Below are 17,388 nucleotides of genomic sequence, written 5' to 3' on the forward strand. Positions count from 1 at the left end.
TACGCTTTCTATTAATTTGTTATCATTTATCGTTATCTCCAAACAAACAACAAAACCCCCATGTTCTTTTGTTCGATTGAATCGTTACGATAACTTATATTTCCTACGCAGTCCGTGAGTTCGATACTTGGGGATTAATCCCATTATTACTACATCGGTAAAAATAGTACACTTGCTATTTTTCCGATCAGTTGCCCTTCGAAGAACAACCATGCCTCCACAATGACAGATGAGTTTCTATCGCGAGCCATTGTATACGTTTGATCACCACTTTTTGAGTTTTTATGTTTCAACAAGGATGAACAACCGCCTGATTTCATGTTTGCCTAAATCTTAATTCCTAATTCTAAAGATGAACCCCTAGTTCCACCTGAGTTTTTAATAACTTATTTTTCTTTTCTTTATAACCAACTTGTTTTCTTAACATTTTTAATTTTTTTGGTAGAAATCAATTATTTATTATTTTTTGCATGTAAATGTATAAACTAATTCTTCGAATTAAAGAAGATAATGCTAAAATTGTTTCTAAAAAAATTAAACAATATTATTATGTGCTTAGAGTTAAAAATCTCAAACCTTTAATTAATCTAAAAAAAATCTCCTAATATATCCTTAGACCATCTCCAATGGTGCAACCCATTTTTGAGTTCTTTATGGGTTCCACCACCCATATCATCTCAAAATACTTTATTTAATTTTTATTTTATTGGTGTAACTCTAATGGGTCCCACAACTTTCCCTTATAAATTAATTTGATTGGTACCATAAATTTTTACTAGTTGCATTACAATGCAATTCTACTATGACATGACAAATTGTTTCAATATTTAATTATTATATTAATGTCTAGCTGGAGAACTCAAAGAAAAATACTCCCTCCGTCCCACAATGAATGATCCAGCCCACCATTTCACACAGATTAAGAAAAGTAATTAAAAGTAAGAGAGAGAATAATATTTTTACTATACTACCCTTATTATGTATTGGAAATGATGAAAAATTTAATAATTAGAGGGTAAAATTGGAAAAAGTGTATTGGAAATTGAAATGGGTCATTCATTTTAGGACATCATTTTATTTCAAATGGGTCACTCATTGTGGGACGGAGGGAGTACCACCATTGGAGATGCTCTTAGTAATCGTTGATTTACACTTTAATTTGATTGGACTAAATGATTACAAAATCAATTCATATTATATTAAGCAGGTCATTAGTAGCTATGGATTATGAGTAACTAATATGGATTAAAACATAAATTAGTAGCTAATAATTGTGTATAGCATGTTTTTCCAAAGTGTAAAGCCAAATTCTTCGCTACTTTCCGCTGTTTCTTTTCTGCTTAAAGACAGAAAAGGGAGCTTATAAAAGCACCCTATTGGCTATTACCTTCACTTTTCATTAGCTAAGTTCTGCTTCCATTCAAGTCAAAAAAATTAAGCTAGCTATCTTCATGTCTAACCCACTCTTGACTTTGTGTTTTCTTTCTTCCATTCTTGCTCTCACTTTGTTCTTCTTTTTCATCAAAAGAAAGAAAACAAAGTTTTATCTTCCACCTGGAAAAATGGGGTGGCCCTTTATTGGAGAAACCATTGGTTATTTGAAGCCTTATTCCGCCACTACAATGGGAGAATTTATGGAGAATCACATAGCAAGGTAAATATATTTAATTACTATCAGCACCCCTCCCTCCATTTTCGGTTTCAACAAGAAAAAAAGTACTAAACTTCAAAAAGAAAAAAAAAAAAGTCTCATTAAGACAGCTCACAACTCGTTGGTAGTCGTGCAAAGATATCAGATGTAAGCGCGCATGATTGAACCTGCGACATCATACTTATTTATTTTTAAAGGATGAATTTTAGCCATTGAATTATTTGTCAAAAAAATATATTTAATTAAAACTTGTCGTATATGTGCAGGTATGGTACAATTTACAAGTCAAACTTGTTTGGAGAACCAGCAATTGTATCAGTAGATGCAGAGTTCAATAAGTTCATATTACAAAATGATGGAAAATTGTTTGAGGTTAGTTATCCTAGAAGCATTGGTGGAATACTTGGGAAATGGTCAATGTTGGTTTTAGTAGGTGACATGCATAGAGACATGAGGAATATTTCACTTAATTTCATGAGCCATGCTAGGCTTAAAACACATTTTTTGAAAGATATGGAGAATCATACCCTTTTGGTTTTAAGCTCTTGGAAAAATGATTGTACATTCTCAGCTCAAAGTGAAGCAAAAAAGGTAACTTTTTTTCTTTTAGTTCTTGTCAAATTTTTATATTTATATTTCTAGTCAAATAAAAGTTTTCTCTCTCTTAAATGCATGCAGTTCACCTTCAATTTAATGGCGAAACAAATCATGAGTTTGGATCCATGGAATCTTGAGACAGAAGAGTTGAAAAAAGAGTATGTCTCTTTTATGAAAGGTGTTGTTTCTGCTCCTTTGAATTTGCCAGGAACTGCATACAGAAAGGCATTAAAGGTAATATTATTAAGTCTGTAACTCAGTTCAGTTGGCAACTGTGCAGTGACATTAGATTGCAAGAGACGCAAATTTGAATGTGCGATATTTTTTTATTATGATGAAATTTTGGTCAATAGATTATTTGACAAAAAATAATAATAAATATTATGAAATGTTTTTTGATGTTTTCCTAATTAATAGTAAATCATTTTTTACAGTCTAGGAAGACCATATTGAAGTTCATAGAGAGAAAAATGGAAGAAAGAATGAAAAGAATGCAAGAAGGAAAAAAAGGATTGGAAGAAAATGATCTTTTGAATTGGGTTCTAAAGCATTCAAATCTTTCAACTGAGCAAATTCTTGACTTGATTCTGAGTTTGCTGTTTGCTGGTCATGAAACATCATCTGTAGCTATATCTCTAGCCATCTACTTTTTGCCTGGTTGTCCTCAAGCTATGGAACAATTAAGGGTAACTTTCTCACAAAATCATACGTGCAAAATTTTCTAACTAACATGTGTTTATTTTTTACTGTTCACCATTAAATAGTACACATAATAAAAAGTCCTACAACTTTTTTTTTTTTTTTGAAAGGAAAAAGTCCTACAACTTTACAACTATACTAATTATAGTCTTTTTTTTTTTATATATATATAAATAATAGGAAGAACATAGAGAAATAGCCAGGTGCAAAAAGAAAGCTGGAGAAAATGAATTAACTTGGGATGATTATAAAAAAATGGATTTTACTCATTGTGTAAGTCCCTTAATTAATTTATTTTGTAATTCATAAATAATTATTGTTTTATATTTAAGTGGTACTAAAAAAAAGTAGTACTGTACTAATATGCTATTTGTTTTGGCATTTATTTGAAAAGGTTGTGAATGAAACACTAAGATTGGGAAATGTTGTGAGGTTCCTCCATAGGAAGGCTATCAAAGATGTTTGGTACAAAGGTAAGTAATTATGTTTTTCTTTTACTTCTGATGACAAGAGGCACATCAATTATGTTAGATTTTACTATAATGTAGAACTTGTCTCTATGACAATATTTTCGGTTAAAAGGTGTTTTGAAACTATTCAATTATGGAAAGAAGAAAAAGAAAGAGGAAAGGTTGGTTTAGGTGTTATGGTAAAAAGGAAATATGAGTATTGAAAATGTATGTTTGTGTTTGAAAGGTTATGACATTCCATGTGGGTGGAAAGTTCTTCCTGTGATTTCAGCGGTGCATTTAGATCCTTCAAATTTTGACCAACCTCAACACTTCAATCCTTGGAGATGGAAGGTAACTTTTACTCATAACCATTCTTGCACTTTTCTTTTTCTTATTAAAGCCAATGTTCAAATAATTTATTAGACAAAGATTAATAAGCACAAATTAAACATAGGTTCCAACACCAAGTATTTGAACTAAATTGGTCTTTGAATAGTTTTAAACAAATTTTTTGACGCCGTGTTAAAAAATGTCATTCAGTATAACTTATTCCTACAAAACCATTTTAAACGATAAAAGATTGTTTCCACGTATTTAGACCGTATATTATTCGATTTTAAGTTTTTAACAAAAACATTGAAAAGCTCTGTGATGAAGTGTCTTAATCGGCGAAGAAGGATATTGTAAACATATGGTCCCACTTGATGCAACCATGATACCAATGACCTATTTTTGTGCACGTGTGGGCAGGGCCCTATGATTCCAGTACAATTTAATGTCTGTGTAAATGTGGGCCTTTTACTTGCACGTGCATTTGTGCCTGTCCTTTTCCTTTCTCATGTTTTTTTAAGTAACTTTATCAAACTAAGTTAGCAAAAGCTTTTGGAATTATATTAGAAAATACACATAAAAAAATGGTAATCGAGTAAGAGAGGTACGGACACACAAACACCGAACACGACAACGACAATGACATATCAGTAATAATTTGAAAATAAAAAAAGTTAAACACTGTCATAAATGTCGTGTCGTGTTGTATTAGAGTTAGCATCTGACATAGATACAGACACACCTCTTTTAGAAGCGTAAGTGTAATAGAGATAATTGACGACAAAGTTGTAATTGCAGGGTAATAGTAAATATGGAAATTGTGGAAATATAAACAGTAACTTTATGCCATTTGGAGGAGGACCAAGACTATGTGCAGGATCAGAGTTAGCTAAACTTGAAATGGCAGTTTTCATACACCATATTATCCTGAACTATAATTGGGAGCTAGTTGATGTTGTTGATCAACCTATTGCATACCCTTTTGTTGAGTTTCCTAAAGGTCTACAAATCAGAGTCCAAACCCAACCCCAAGCCCAAACCTAAGCCCAAGCCCACTCTGTAGTATGAACAAAATAGATATTAGGTTATTTTGTTTCTCATTACTATAATACATGTACACATTTGTAAATTTTATGTGTTTGATTCACAAATCCAGTACTGCATGTCATATGTGCACTTTTTCATCGTGGTTGTAATGTAACGTTCTTTTGTATTTTTTATTTGCAACGCAAACATCTAATAATGTTTAGTGCTTATTCTATTACGTCTTAGTTTATTCATAACTTTAGAGTATGATTGATTTTAGCTTTTTTAACGTGTAGTCGGTGGTTTAGTTTGAGAAATACTGAACTGAGTTGGATGGTTTGTTTAAAATTTAACCAGTATGAAAGGTCATTAATTGCATCAACTATATATGCTGTGGTTTGGAACCAAACAACATTTGCCAAATTTGAATTTGTCTTTTGTGATACAAACTGTTTCAAATTGTTATTACTTTTTATTATGTGATAATTAGGACATTGCCTTAAAATTTTAAAACCCAACTAAATTGTTGACAGTTAGATTTATCACTTTTAGAAAAGGAATTGATAATATGGAGGTGCAAGAAGTAATTGAACTCAAGACAATTGCAAAGCCCAAAGAGACTTTAAATCTAAGGGTTAGAAGGAAGAATCTACAGGGTACCCCCTAAATTAAACATGGCACCCCCCCATACAAAAAGTATAAAAAATTTCAAAATTTCAGATACAAAATACAGGAAATTTTGAAATTTACGGTAGAAAGTACCGGAAATTTCAAAATTTCCGGTATCACCCAAGGATTTTTTCAAAATTTCCGGTAAAAACTCACAGAAATTTTTAAAAATCCAGCTTTTTTTTCGAAATTTCTGATACACCCCCCAAATTTCCGGTAGAACGTATATTTTTTAAAAATTAATGACTTTAGACAAAGGGTGACATGTTTAATTTTAAGGGTGGCATGTAGATTCCTTGGTTAGAAGACCTCCCAAAATAGTTGAATGAAAATATATGAGAAATCAATTAGATGATGTTCAATTAAAAACTTCTTAGATAATAACAATTGTTTAAATATTTTTGCAAGTATACCCAAAAAAAACAACTGAATAAATTTAAAAAAATTTAAAGTAGAAGAAGCATGTAAACACAACGAAAATAAATAAATAGTGAAAGTATAAAGAGATAAACATAATTATTTGGCCTATTTTTCTCTCCAAAATTTTCTCTGTGAGATTTTTCATTATATGTGAGTTTTTTCACAGTTTATGTCCACTGTTCTGTTCTAGAATCAGAAAAGGGGAAGAGTTGCGAAAGGTGTGGCAGAGGGGAGTTTTCGATACGGCGGAGCAGAGATATACCTGCAAGGTTAACACTTCAACGCTAAAGTTTGTATGTTAATAATGAGAGAGTATTCAAATTGTGTCATTCCACACACACACACAACACACAACACATAACACACACATACACACACACAACACACAACACATAACACACACATAACACACACACACACACACACACATATATATATATATATATATATATATATATATATATATATATATATATATATATATATATATATATATATATATAAGGAAGAGAAATAACTGGTTTGCTATCTTTCAGGCATGAAATGCAGAGGACCATTGGATACGCTTGAGGCATGAATCCCCGCAGTTGGATACATGATAGTGCCTGGTTGATACGTTCGAATCTGAGATGTTCCCTTTCAAGGTGGTCAGACCAACAGAGATATGGCCAGATCGATGGAGATACGACTGGCCTAGAACAGTTGCTCCCAAGACTTATCGAGGATCTTGGGGGCCGAGAAGTCTTCAGTATCTTTGGTCAGTTATATTGAATATTTATCTTGGTTACTTTGAAAATTGAAACGTTTGGAGTTCTTCATAAAAACAATGAGCGCATTTAATGCCTTTCTTGTCTCCCTTAATTTTCAACACGCCACCATAGGTACATGGGTTAGGAATCGATTACCCTATCTAGGGTACTCGAGTGTTTTCCACTCTCAGGTGGATTGTTGGGACAAAAAGCGTGTTACTCTCGGGTTGCTTGATCTGGACCATTGATCTTCATTTTGCCTTTCCATATAATAGTTTGGGCACTACTTCCCAATTTTCTATCTTTATCTTTACAACATGCTCGTCTATTTCATATCACCTTGTTCTACTTCGTGAATCCTCAGTCTTTACTTGACCCACTGGTTTGATGACGACAATCACGGTGGAAGACTATTCTTGGGTCGAACCAATGTATTTAACCCACTAATCTGGTTTTATTCAAGAGAAAGAATTCCATTTGGTCCTCTAGAAATAGGGTTTTTTCCGATTGAGAAATCTTATCGGTTCAGACCGAAAAAGAATATTTCCCAAGTTTTGAGGGTGTTTTATCCCTCTATATGCCTGAATTTTTCAAGAGTTAGGCGTTCGTCTTCCGCAAACCTCTTTCGAGAAAGAGGATTTGGATCACCTTCGCGTTTCCCCTTCACAACTCCACCCCTGTGCCTAGGGTTTCATCCGAGTATTCAAATACTAGTATGAATACCGGTATGAATACTAGGGGAACACGTATTCAACTTCTCAAGATCTCTTATTTCATCTTTTTGAAGTATGTCCCGCTTCAAAGGGTGTCGTTAGTCATGGGCTTGTTTCCTTTCGTCATGCTAAAAACCGACTCTTCAAGGTTTACATTGATAATTGAAGTTTTTAAACCTAATTACTTATTGGATAATCCTCTTTTTCTTCCGGCTCATGAGGAATTTTGCATTGTTTACCCTATTCTTGATGGGAAAACTAGTTGCACAGGACAGCGGAGGCGATTCTAGTCTTCGAAATATTTCTTTAAATGTGCCAAAAGTTATTTTGTCTTAAGAAGCTCTTAATGAGGCTGATAAAGATATAAAAGCAATTATGGTTTTGTATATTTATGATTTAATACCCTCCAGGGGAGTGGCGAAGGCTGATTCTATGGAGGGGAAAAAAGGTGTTTGGTAAGTGTCACGAGCGGAAACAGCACCACCCGGCAGAAGGGGTGCCAGGGATTTCCTAGGGGTTTCTTTTAGTTATAGAAGACGCGTAACACAAACTTTTAATCTATCCTACGAGGAGGAAGAGGGAAAAGTTCTTAATAAACCCTAGGTTGGTACATGTGGAGAGCACCTGAGAGAGATCGAAGGATGGACAGGTTGGTTATACAGAGGGAAGGTATTAGCACCCTAAGTATCTGTAGTGCTCTACGAGAGCTCTTATGTGTTTTTATCCGTGGTTGGTTTGTGCTTACTTTTTACTAGGAAAGTTTATCCTTTGTGAAAGGAGAGAGAGCGAGAAAATTGATTGAAAAGACGGGGAACCTAACTAGGTTTTTGGTTTTGTTTGCTCGCAAAGATTCTTGTGAACCTCATGCCTACATATCCCTAGAGGAAGTCAGAGCAACTGTAGTTCGGGGAACTAGTAGACAAAGATGATTGAATTTGTGTCTTGTTCAAAGCCCAAGATTGAAGTTAAAAGGTTGATCTCTAGTGAGGGAAAGAGACAAGTCGTCATCTTAACGGAGAGATGTTTCACATTCCACCACAATTTTTTTGGAAAGCAGCAGAAAATGTTCTTTTCATAATAAGAGAGGGACCTTACTTGAATGACGCAAGTATGCCAATTACAATCTCTTAAATGAAAGAACTGTTTTTCAACCATTCGGGAGAGACAACAGCCTGGATAGAAATCAATAGAGCGTTCCTCTTACATCACCTAAATGGGAAAATGATTTGATAATGCTAGTATTTTTTAATGTGGTGTAATAGAAGAAATGTCTCTTCCATAGAGATGAATCATGTCTCACCTTTGGAGAAAAGATTTGAATTTTTGAGTGTCTTGTACAAGGCCCAAGATTGAGATTTTAAAAGAGAAGTTTGAAACTGACTCTATTTGGGGATTACTCTGCTGAGTTTATTTGACTGGAAAGTTTTATCTGTTCTGTACTAAGCCCAGAATTGAGGCTAACTCATAGGGGAATGAAACTTTTGAGTGATGATTTATTTTTGTCTTGTACAAAGCCCAAGATTGAGGCTGACTCTGACAGGAAAGACTCTACTAAGTTTGAATTATTATTGTCTTGTACAAAGCCCAATATTGAGGCTGACTCACTTAGGAGAAAAGTTCTGAAAGGGTGGACTTTTGGAGTTTTTGAGACTATGAATGACTCTATTTTTGTCTCGTACAAAGCCCGAGATTGAGGGTGAATCCACTGGGGATGATTGGGATATTGAGAATTGAGACTTTCCACACCTCTTTCTCTAAAGGGGAAATACTCAATACAGAGATTAAGTGAACACTTGAATGATTGTGATTGGTTGTTATAAGAATTGAGTTCTCACAGGTGTTGGATAAAGGTAACTATGTCATGTCCTATGCTTTTAGGAAGCTTAAGGGTCCTTGTATAAAAGCTCAAGAGAAAGCTGAAGGAAAACCTCTAAGAAGCTTGTGGGTCCTTGTATTGTGAGCCTAGGAAGAGGCTAATCGAGGGTCACCGAGGATCCGTGTTATAGCACAAGAGAAAGCTATGTTGGTTTTCCTAATTTGACTCTAAGCAAGACGGTAAGAGGTTTCACCGAGAAATAATCATCTTCAGGTGGATGAGCCCTATTGTTTGATCTAAGGGTTTTAAGAGGTTTTACCGAGAATAATTCATCTTTAGGGATGAAAAACTATGTTGTCTAATTAGGAGAGGCTTCACCGGGAATTAATCCTCATTCCTGGTCTCAGTCATATATATATATATATATATATATATATATATATATATATATATATATATATATATATATATATATATATATATATATATATATATATATATATATATATATATATATATATATATAGAGAGAGAGAGAGAGAGAGAGAGAGAGAAAATGGATAGGTTATATGAGAATGTGAGAATGAATAAGAACCATTAGATTGAAAAAGGAATGGGTGAGATTAAATTGTGATCATTAATAAATCATGTGTCATTAAGAGGAAAGAGAAAATATTAATCAAATTTAATAAAATATCTTTTAATCTCAACCATTAAATATAAATCCAATGGCTGTTATTACATTCTCACATATTCATATAACTTACTCATTCTCATATGATATATATATATACATACATATATATATATATATATATATATATATATATATATATAAGGAGCATATCAAGTGAGAGCATTTTATAATGAGAGATTAGAGGAATAAACATCAACCATTAAATTCATCAAGAGAGAGAAATTAATAGCCACATTAATGTATTAACATTCTCTCTCTTGATGAATCCAATGGTTGATGTTTATTCCTCTCATCTCTCATTATAAAATGCTCTCACTTGATATGCTCCCTATATATATATATATATATATATATATATATATATATATACACAAGTGTTTTTCTTAGGGTTTTCTTTGACGGAGATCTAAGCAGAGTATATATACAGTTTATATTTGACATATATAACAGATATGATGAAATATGACAGTTATAACAACTATAATGACAAAATATGATAGATGCAACATGTATAATAGATATGATGAAATATGACAGTTGTAGCGGGGAAAATCTGAGATCAGAGCCATAGGATTGACTCGACTCAATATTTCAGTGAAAGTCGCCACCGCGCTTTATTGTTTCCAAAGGAAAAGGGAAAAGAACGAAGAAAACCCAAAGTTTGTTTTAAAAAACAAAAAGAAGAGATCTTAGGTACGGGTGTTGATTATACGAGGGGAAGGTTTTAAGCACCCCTCATATCTGTGGTACTCCACAGGAACCTTTTTGAAAATCTGTGTTGTGTGTGTGTGCTAAAAAAGGGTTTGTTTTATTTTTAAAATAAGCTCGGCAAAGTATTAAGCTTTGTGCCTACATACCTCCTCGGTGCAATGGAGAAGTCAGAGCTAATGTAGTTCCGCTTTAAAGGGAAAACGTTTAAAAAACGAATAAACACTTTATCGTCGTCGGAGAGAAATACTCAGCCATTGATCTTGAGCATGAGAACAAATGAGTTCTTTGCATCGCAAATGAAAGAAGGGCTCCAACTCGGATAAAATCAACGAGTATGCCACTAGCTCTCTCACGCGGAAAAGATCTCATTATATCAATCAATTTCAAAATCGTGGGGTATAACCACTCGTTTCGACAATTAATCGTGTCTAAACTTTTGAAGAAAAGCCACTAAGGGCAAAATATATTTTAAAGAAAAAGGTTTTAAAAGAGGTTTTACAAACATAAGAAGGTTTTGGAAAAAGGGAGATGATTTTGAAAATTTAAGAATGGGAGGAGATGAAGAGGCTATCCTATTGCGTAAAATAAAAGCTAAGGAAAAGAACGGTCTAACCGAAGAAGAAGCCAACACTTGACATTATGAGTCAAGGTAGATTTCCCATCCTTTGGAATATCGACACTAAACCAACACATTATCACTTGGGGATCCAGATGAACTTATTATCTTTAGCACCACTTTGCATTAAGCACATTAAAATTCTGACGGAAATCGGGCAGAGTAACGGCTATTTTCGGGTAAAATCCTTATATCAATGCCTTGGAATTAGCCATCAAGGACTTTCAAGGAAATACCTGCATGTACAAACAGACAACAATCCAATGCCAGACAGACAGAATAACAACAGAGTAATAACGGAATAAGAGTCCAGAGGTACTAAGTCCATAAGTCCAAATCTCCATAATGCTCGGGATAATAACCAATAGTCCGAAAGAGAGCCTTAAGCGTTTTTTTAGATTTTTGTTGTTTATTAGTGTTTTAGCATAAAAGTAAAGTATGGTCCAAGTGGACAAAAAGAAAATAGCGGAAACATAAACATAGTGTCCAAATGGACAAAGAGAAAATAGCGGAATATAAACGTCCAAATGGACAAAGAGAAAATGGCGGAATGTAAATATGATGAAATGATAAAGTAAAGCATAAAGCAAAATATAAAGAGCAATATAATAAATTGCGGAAATTAAAGTCAATTGTTAGATGTTAAAGATAACCATCTTGAAACTTGTCAAGTATGTTATCAAAGTTAGTAAGAAAGATCGATGGTGAGTGAAGGATGTTCTCGGATTTAAATTCAATGGACATTTATCAGAAGCTTGATAAAATCATAGCGACTACACGATAAATTTCCATAAGTCTTAAATCAACCGCATACAATTCTCTTCCATATTTGATCTTTTATTTATTCGGGACACGAAATATTGCGCTATGTTAAGCAGATCGCCAAGTGATTTATGTAGAAATCACCCTACAATGAGGCCGGTCAAAACTTTATGTGCTAATGCATGCGAGAGAAGCGATATGTAGATCACTCTCCGAAAGCAATACCGCACGAAAAGAAAAATGGCGAGTGATCTAGTCTTTACCAAGAATCCATAAGAATTCTTAAGGTATTAAGACTTTCATCGATCAAAATAAAGAGAAGCAAAAGATGGAACCACATTCAAAAGCTCCTTTCATCCATAATTTCAATCACTTAATTTTGCGGATTTGGATTCTCATCCTATCGACGCCCTAAGTCCATTGATATTAGAGAGAAATTAGGCTTCTAATTTGTGATTCAAAAAAAATATCAAAAGAATGGAGTAGAAGAAGAGTTAGAACCCAAAACAAGTCAAAAATAGCAAAAACAAGCATTCTGCCTCACTGGAAATCGATTTACCTCTGTAGGAAATCGATTTCCTGAGTGCAGAGTTCAAAATTGACATAAAAACAAGGTGGAAATTGATTTCCTACAGAGGGAAATCGATTTCCTGCACGCAGCTTTCAAAAAATCAGCATTAGGAAGCATAAAACTTGACTTAAGCAAACATACAAACACCTTATGATCACATATCAATTGGAGCATGAATTTTCCATCAATTCACCATCAAATATGACAAATATAGCATCAAAGATGCATTGAACACAAGCAACAAAGATCTACATCTTAGAGTTTAGGAATTTACCAATTCTTGAATCAAATGTTGAAATAGCTTCAAGAACAAGCACAAAGTGTGTAGATCCTTCAAAATTGGAGATGAACAAACAAAGAAAAGGGAGAAATGTAGGAGGTTTAGTTCAAAACTAGTAAGATTCAATGTGAATCTCACTAATTCTATGAAAATGAAATTTGGGTGAGGGTTTTGGAAAGGATGAGAAATGAATTTGCAAGCAATTTTTTGGCTCTCCAAGCTTGAGAAATGAGAGAGTAGAGACCTCTATTTATAGGATGGGAGCAAGAGTAGTGGCAATTTGGTCTTTTTGCATTTGGTAATTAACTTGTGTTTAATTGGTGTTTAAATGGTATTTAAATGGTAAAAATGGTAAAATGGGGTTTAATGAAGGGAATTAATTTTGGTGAGGTGGAAAATTGGTAAAATGACAAAAATGATCAAAGAAAATTGGTGCCAAAATGATGTCATGCTTCCCTCCTTAATTTTTTGAATTTTTGCCCCAGGAAATCGATTTACCTCTGTAGGAAATCGATTTCCACCTTCAAATTTCCAAAAATTGTTTTCTTGCACTGTTTTGATTTTTGCCCGATCTTTTACCTGTAAAATATAAACAAAAGAGACAAAATACATATTTTTGGATTTTGGTTAGTATAAAACAAATAAAAAGCTAAAAGTGCTTGATGATTCCCCTCAAAGACAAAATGATACCTCAAGATTGTGATCTTGATTGATGATTGAAATGCAAATGATGTATGATCTTAGGGTCAAAAATTGGGGTATGACAACAGTTATAACAAGTATACATTGAATGAATGATGAACAGTTTATTGATCATGAATGAATGCTGGGAAATGTTTTTTTGATATTTTTTTAGTGTTTTGTGAACTATGAATTATGAAATGAAAAGAAAAGTGTTGGGTCTTACACTCTGATCAAGGCCCAAGAAAACTGAAATTGAAAAGGTGTTGGGTCTTACACTGTGATTAAGGCCCAGGAATATTGTTTATGAAAAACAAATGAAAGATGATTGGGACTTACAACTCAAGCAGAAACCCAAGATTTTGAATTGAAAACACATGAATGTCTTTTTGAAAGTTTTTTTTAAAACAGTTGAAGATTTTGTTGAAAATAGTTAAATGTTTTTGAAAACAGGTGAACGAAAGAAAAGGGTTTGGACTTATACTCAAGGAGAAGCCCAAAAAGGTATTTGAAAAGATGATTGGAACTTACAGCTCAAGGAGAAGCCTAAAAAGGTATTTGAAAAGATGTATGGGACTTACAGCTCAAGAAGAAGCCTAAAAGAAGGTATTTACAGAAAGGGTTTGGGACTTACAGCTCAAGAAGAAGCCCAAAAGAAGGTATTTACTGAAAAGGTTTGGGACTTACAGCTCAAGGAGAGGCCCAAATTTTTTTACTTGAAGACAGATGAAACTGTTTTTATTGAAAAATAAGAAAGGGATGAGACTTACACTATATTATCTACACTTAATTAAGACCTATGAAATTAGGTTTTATTCACATAATTATTTGAAAATTAAGACGAAATATTATCTACACTTAATGAAGTTTTAATCTACTTAACTCTCTTACGGTTATCAACTTAAACATTTAACCTAAACAGTCAACTTAAACTACAAAATATATAAAACACATAATGAAAATTATTGCGATGAACTTACTCGTAAGAAACCTTCTGATAGTTGCATATTCCTGTCAAGTTCACTGCATCTTCAACTTTTACATTTCATAACAAAGTAAATATTAAACATAAAGGATATAAGAAAACATAACATTTTCACATTTCAAACCCTAATTCAACTATTACATTTTATAACAAAGTAAATATCAAACATAAAAAGATATAAGAAAACATGACATCTTCAAATTTCTATAAAATCTCTCTGACTTCAGTTTGTTCTTCAAATTCTTGTTCTTCTTTTTTAAATCCGTATACATAACCTTCAAATACCCAACAGATTCCAACTCTAGCATCATACTACTCTCATCTTCCAATTTTCGTTCATCATCCCATATGAACAAATTACATGTTTTACTACTCCACCAATTTGGACATCTCCAAATAAGACTTCCTTTATTTTGACTCCTCTTGTATTGGTATGAAACCATATGACTCTCACAACCATAGAAATTTCCACATCGAGATTTTGCACCTTTGGACGAGTTACTCTTCAAATGCGACATTGAGACGAAAATAGACAACAAAAATGAGTGTTAGGGTTTTTTCCTCTTCCCGACGATGTCGACGGTGTTGGTGTTAGGGTTGTTTCTTTTATAGGTGAAAGAGTGGGTACTTAGTGTTTAATATATATAAAGAATCTCTAGTGTGTAACAACGGTTTTACAAAAGATCCGTAGTGATATCCCTATTATTTTTTAATTATAAATAAATATAATTGAAAAGGCTTGCATTAACGTAAAAGGGATAAACTATTTAAGGGAGCTGAGGACACAACCCAGGAAATACAGACTATATCACCACAGTTATGCAATTAACTGTAATTATAACCTTAAAATTTCAATTAAAAAAATGTTAGTGCATTAGTTTAGCAGTGTCCCTACAGTTTTGGGGCGAACCGTGGTAACTTTGGGGTTGTTGTTTGCATGTTTTGCAGTAGTAGTGCCTATTGAATTAGCTGGGGTGGTGGAGGATCTTGAGGATCGGTTGAGGAAGATTGAAGAAGATGTCAATCGGGGTGAACTCGAAACGGAAATTGTGTCCCTTGGTTTTTGTGGTGCTGTAAAAATGTTGGCCAAATGGAAGGAAATCATGGTCGAAAGAGAAGAAGCTCTTCAAGGTCAACGGACTGTGTTAGATGTCCAATATCAATAACTCCATGATATCAATCTCTTGAAAAAGGATGCCTGCCAAAGTGTCCTATTTTATTTTTTATTTTTATTTTTACTATTTTTTCACGTGCTATTCACTTTTAAAAATATACTAACACAATTTCAATTTTAATCGAAAAAAATAAAATAAACATGAATTTTAAATACCAAAATTCAACCCCTCTCTTGTATTTGAAGTCATTTATTCGACAAAAGAGATAGTAACCAAGAGAGAAACTCTAGAAAAACTTCATAAACTCTTAAATTTAAATTGTAGTATCTAGTGGCAAAGATTGAGAGCTAGATGGTTAGAAGATAGGGATGCAATTTGAATTACTCTCATGGATGTATTAATAATAGAATAAGGGATAATGAAATACTGAGTTTGGAAGGGAATAAAAGGATACTGAACAGAGCATCTGAAATAAAAGATGTCGTTTATGATCATTTTCGGAGGCATTATGCGGTAAGGGGAACAAGACCAATTTCGGCTAACATGAATTTCAAAAGTATTGAAGGTGAACATAATGAAGACTTGGTTCAAGAAATTTCAGAAAAGGAAATCCACAATGCGGTTTGGGATTGTGATAGCTCCAAAAGCCCTAGTTTCTATGGGTAAATTTTGGATTTGTGAAAGAATTTTGGGAAGAAATTAAGCACAATTTTTTTAGAGGAATGGTTGAATTTCATGAAAATGGTAGAATGGTCAAAGGGGTAAATTGTTCTTTTATAGTGTTGACTGCAAAAAAGAAAAATCCAATAAGAATAGCATAGTATTGCCCTATATCTTTCATAGGCTGCATTTACAAAGTGATCTCAAAAGTGTTGGCTAACAAATTAAAAAGAGTGATTGGAAGTTTGGAACAGTTATATCAGACACTCAATCAAGATTTATTTTAGGAATACTAATTATTGATGGGATTCTAATTGCTAATGAAATAGTGGATGAGGCTAAGAAAAGGAAGAAACAAGTCATTTTGTTCAAGATGGATTTTGAGAAGGCATATGATCCAATGAATTGGAACTTTTTTGGATTTTGTGATGACAAAGACAATGTTTAGATGAAATGGATTTCAGAATGTCTAAGATCGTCATCTGTGTTTGTATTTGTAAATGGCAGTTTAAAAGAGGAATTCAGGATGAGTTGTGGATTAAGACAAGGGGATTCCTTGTTGCCATTTTTGTTTGTTATGGTCGTAGAAGGTTTTAATAAATTGATGAAAAGAGTAGTGGATTTGCAGAAGTTTAATGAATTTAAATTTGACAATGGAAAATATCGATTGACTCACCTTTAGTATGCTGATGACACCCTCATCATTTGTTAAAAAGGCGGTTCAGAAGTTTAATGTTTTTTTTAAAGGTTAGCTTTAACAAGAGCTTATTAGTGGGGGTCAATATATCCCAAAAATGACTTGAGAAAGCAACAAACTTATTACACTGTTAGTTAGGAAAGAGTCCATTCAAGTACATTGGTTTACCAATTGGTGCAAATCCAAACAGAACCGAGATGTGGCACCCTATGGTTGAGGCTTTGAGGTCAAGGTTATCAAGATGAAAGAATAAATATCAATCTATCCGTGATCGGGTGGTAATAATAAAATGATTCTTGCAAGCTCTTCCATTTAACTTCCTAACCTTTTTCAAGGCTCTGACAGGTATCATATCAAAACTTCTCTTTTATTTGGGGAGGGAGTGAAAGTGAGAATGAGAAACGAATAAATTGGGTACACTAGGGTAAGGTGTGTAGGTTTATCAAAGAGGTATGCTTGAGAATTAAAAACTTGAAGGTTTTCAATGTCGT

The 17,388-nt window shown here is 33.4% G+C and overlaps 1 protein-coding gene across 1 annotated transcript; it reads left to right on the plus strand.

The window, feature by feature from the left end:
* The first annotated feature begins 1,433 nt into the window (after window positions 1–1,433).
* Window positions 1,434–4,993, plus strand: LOC131608206 (cholesterol 22-monohydroxylase CYP90B51-like). Its single transcript, XM_058880131.1, has 8 exons — window positions 1,434–1,654; window positions 1,918–2,242; window positions 2,330–2,482; window positions 2,683–2,934; window positions 3,128–3,220; window positions 3,342–3,420; window positions 3,644–3,750; window positions 4,528–4,993. Exons 1-8 carry the CDS (start codon window positions 1,452–1,454, stop codon window positions 4,771–4,773), a joined length of 1,458 nt encoding a protein of 485 aa, XP_058736114.1. The 5' UTR covers window positions 1,434–1,451; the 3' UTR covers window positions 4,774–4,993.
* Window positions 4,994–17,388: the final 12,395 nt, after the last annotated feature.

Source organism: Vicia villosa, linkage group LG1, assembly GCF_029867415.1.
Source record: "Vicia villosa cultivar HV-30 ecotype Madison, WI linkage group LG1, Vvil1.0, whole genome shotgun sequence".
Classification (NCBI taxonomy): Eukaryota; Viridiplantae; Streptophyta; class Magnoliopsida; order Fabales; family Fabaceae; genus Vicia; species Vicia villosa.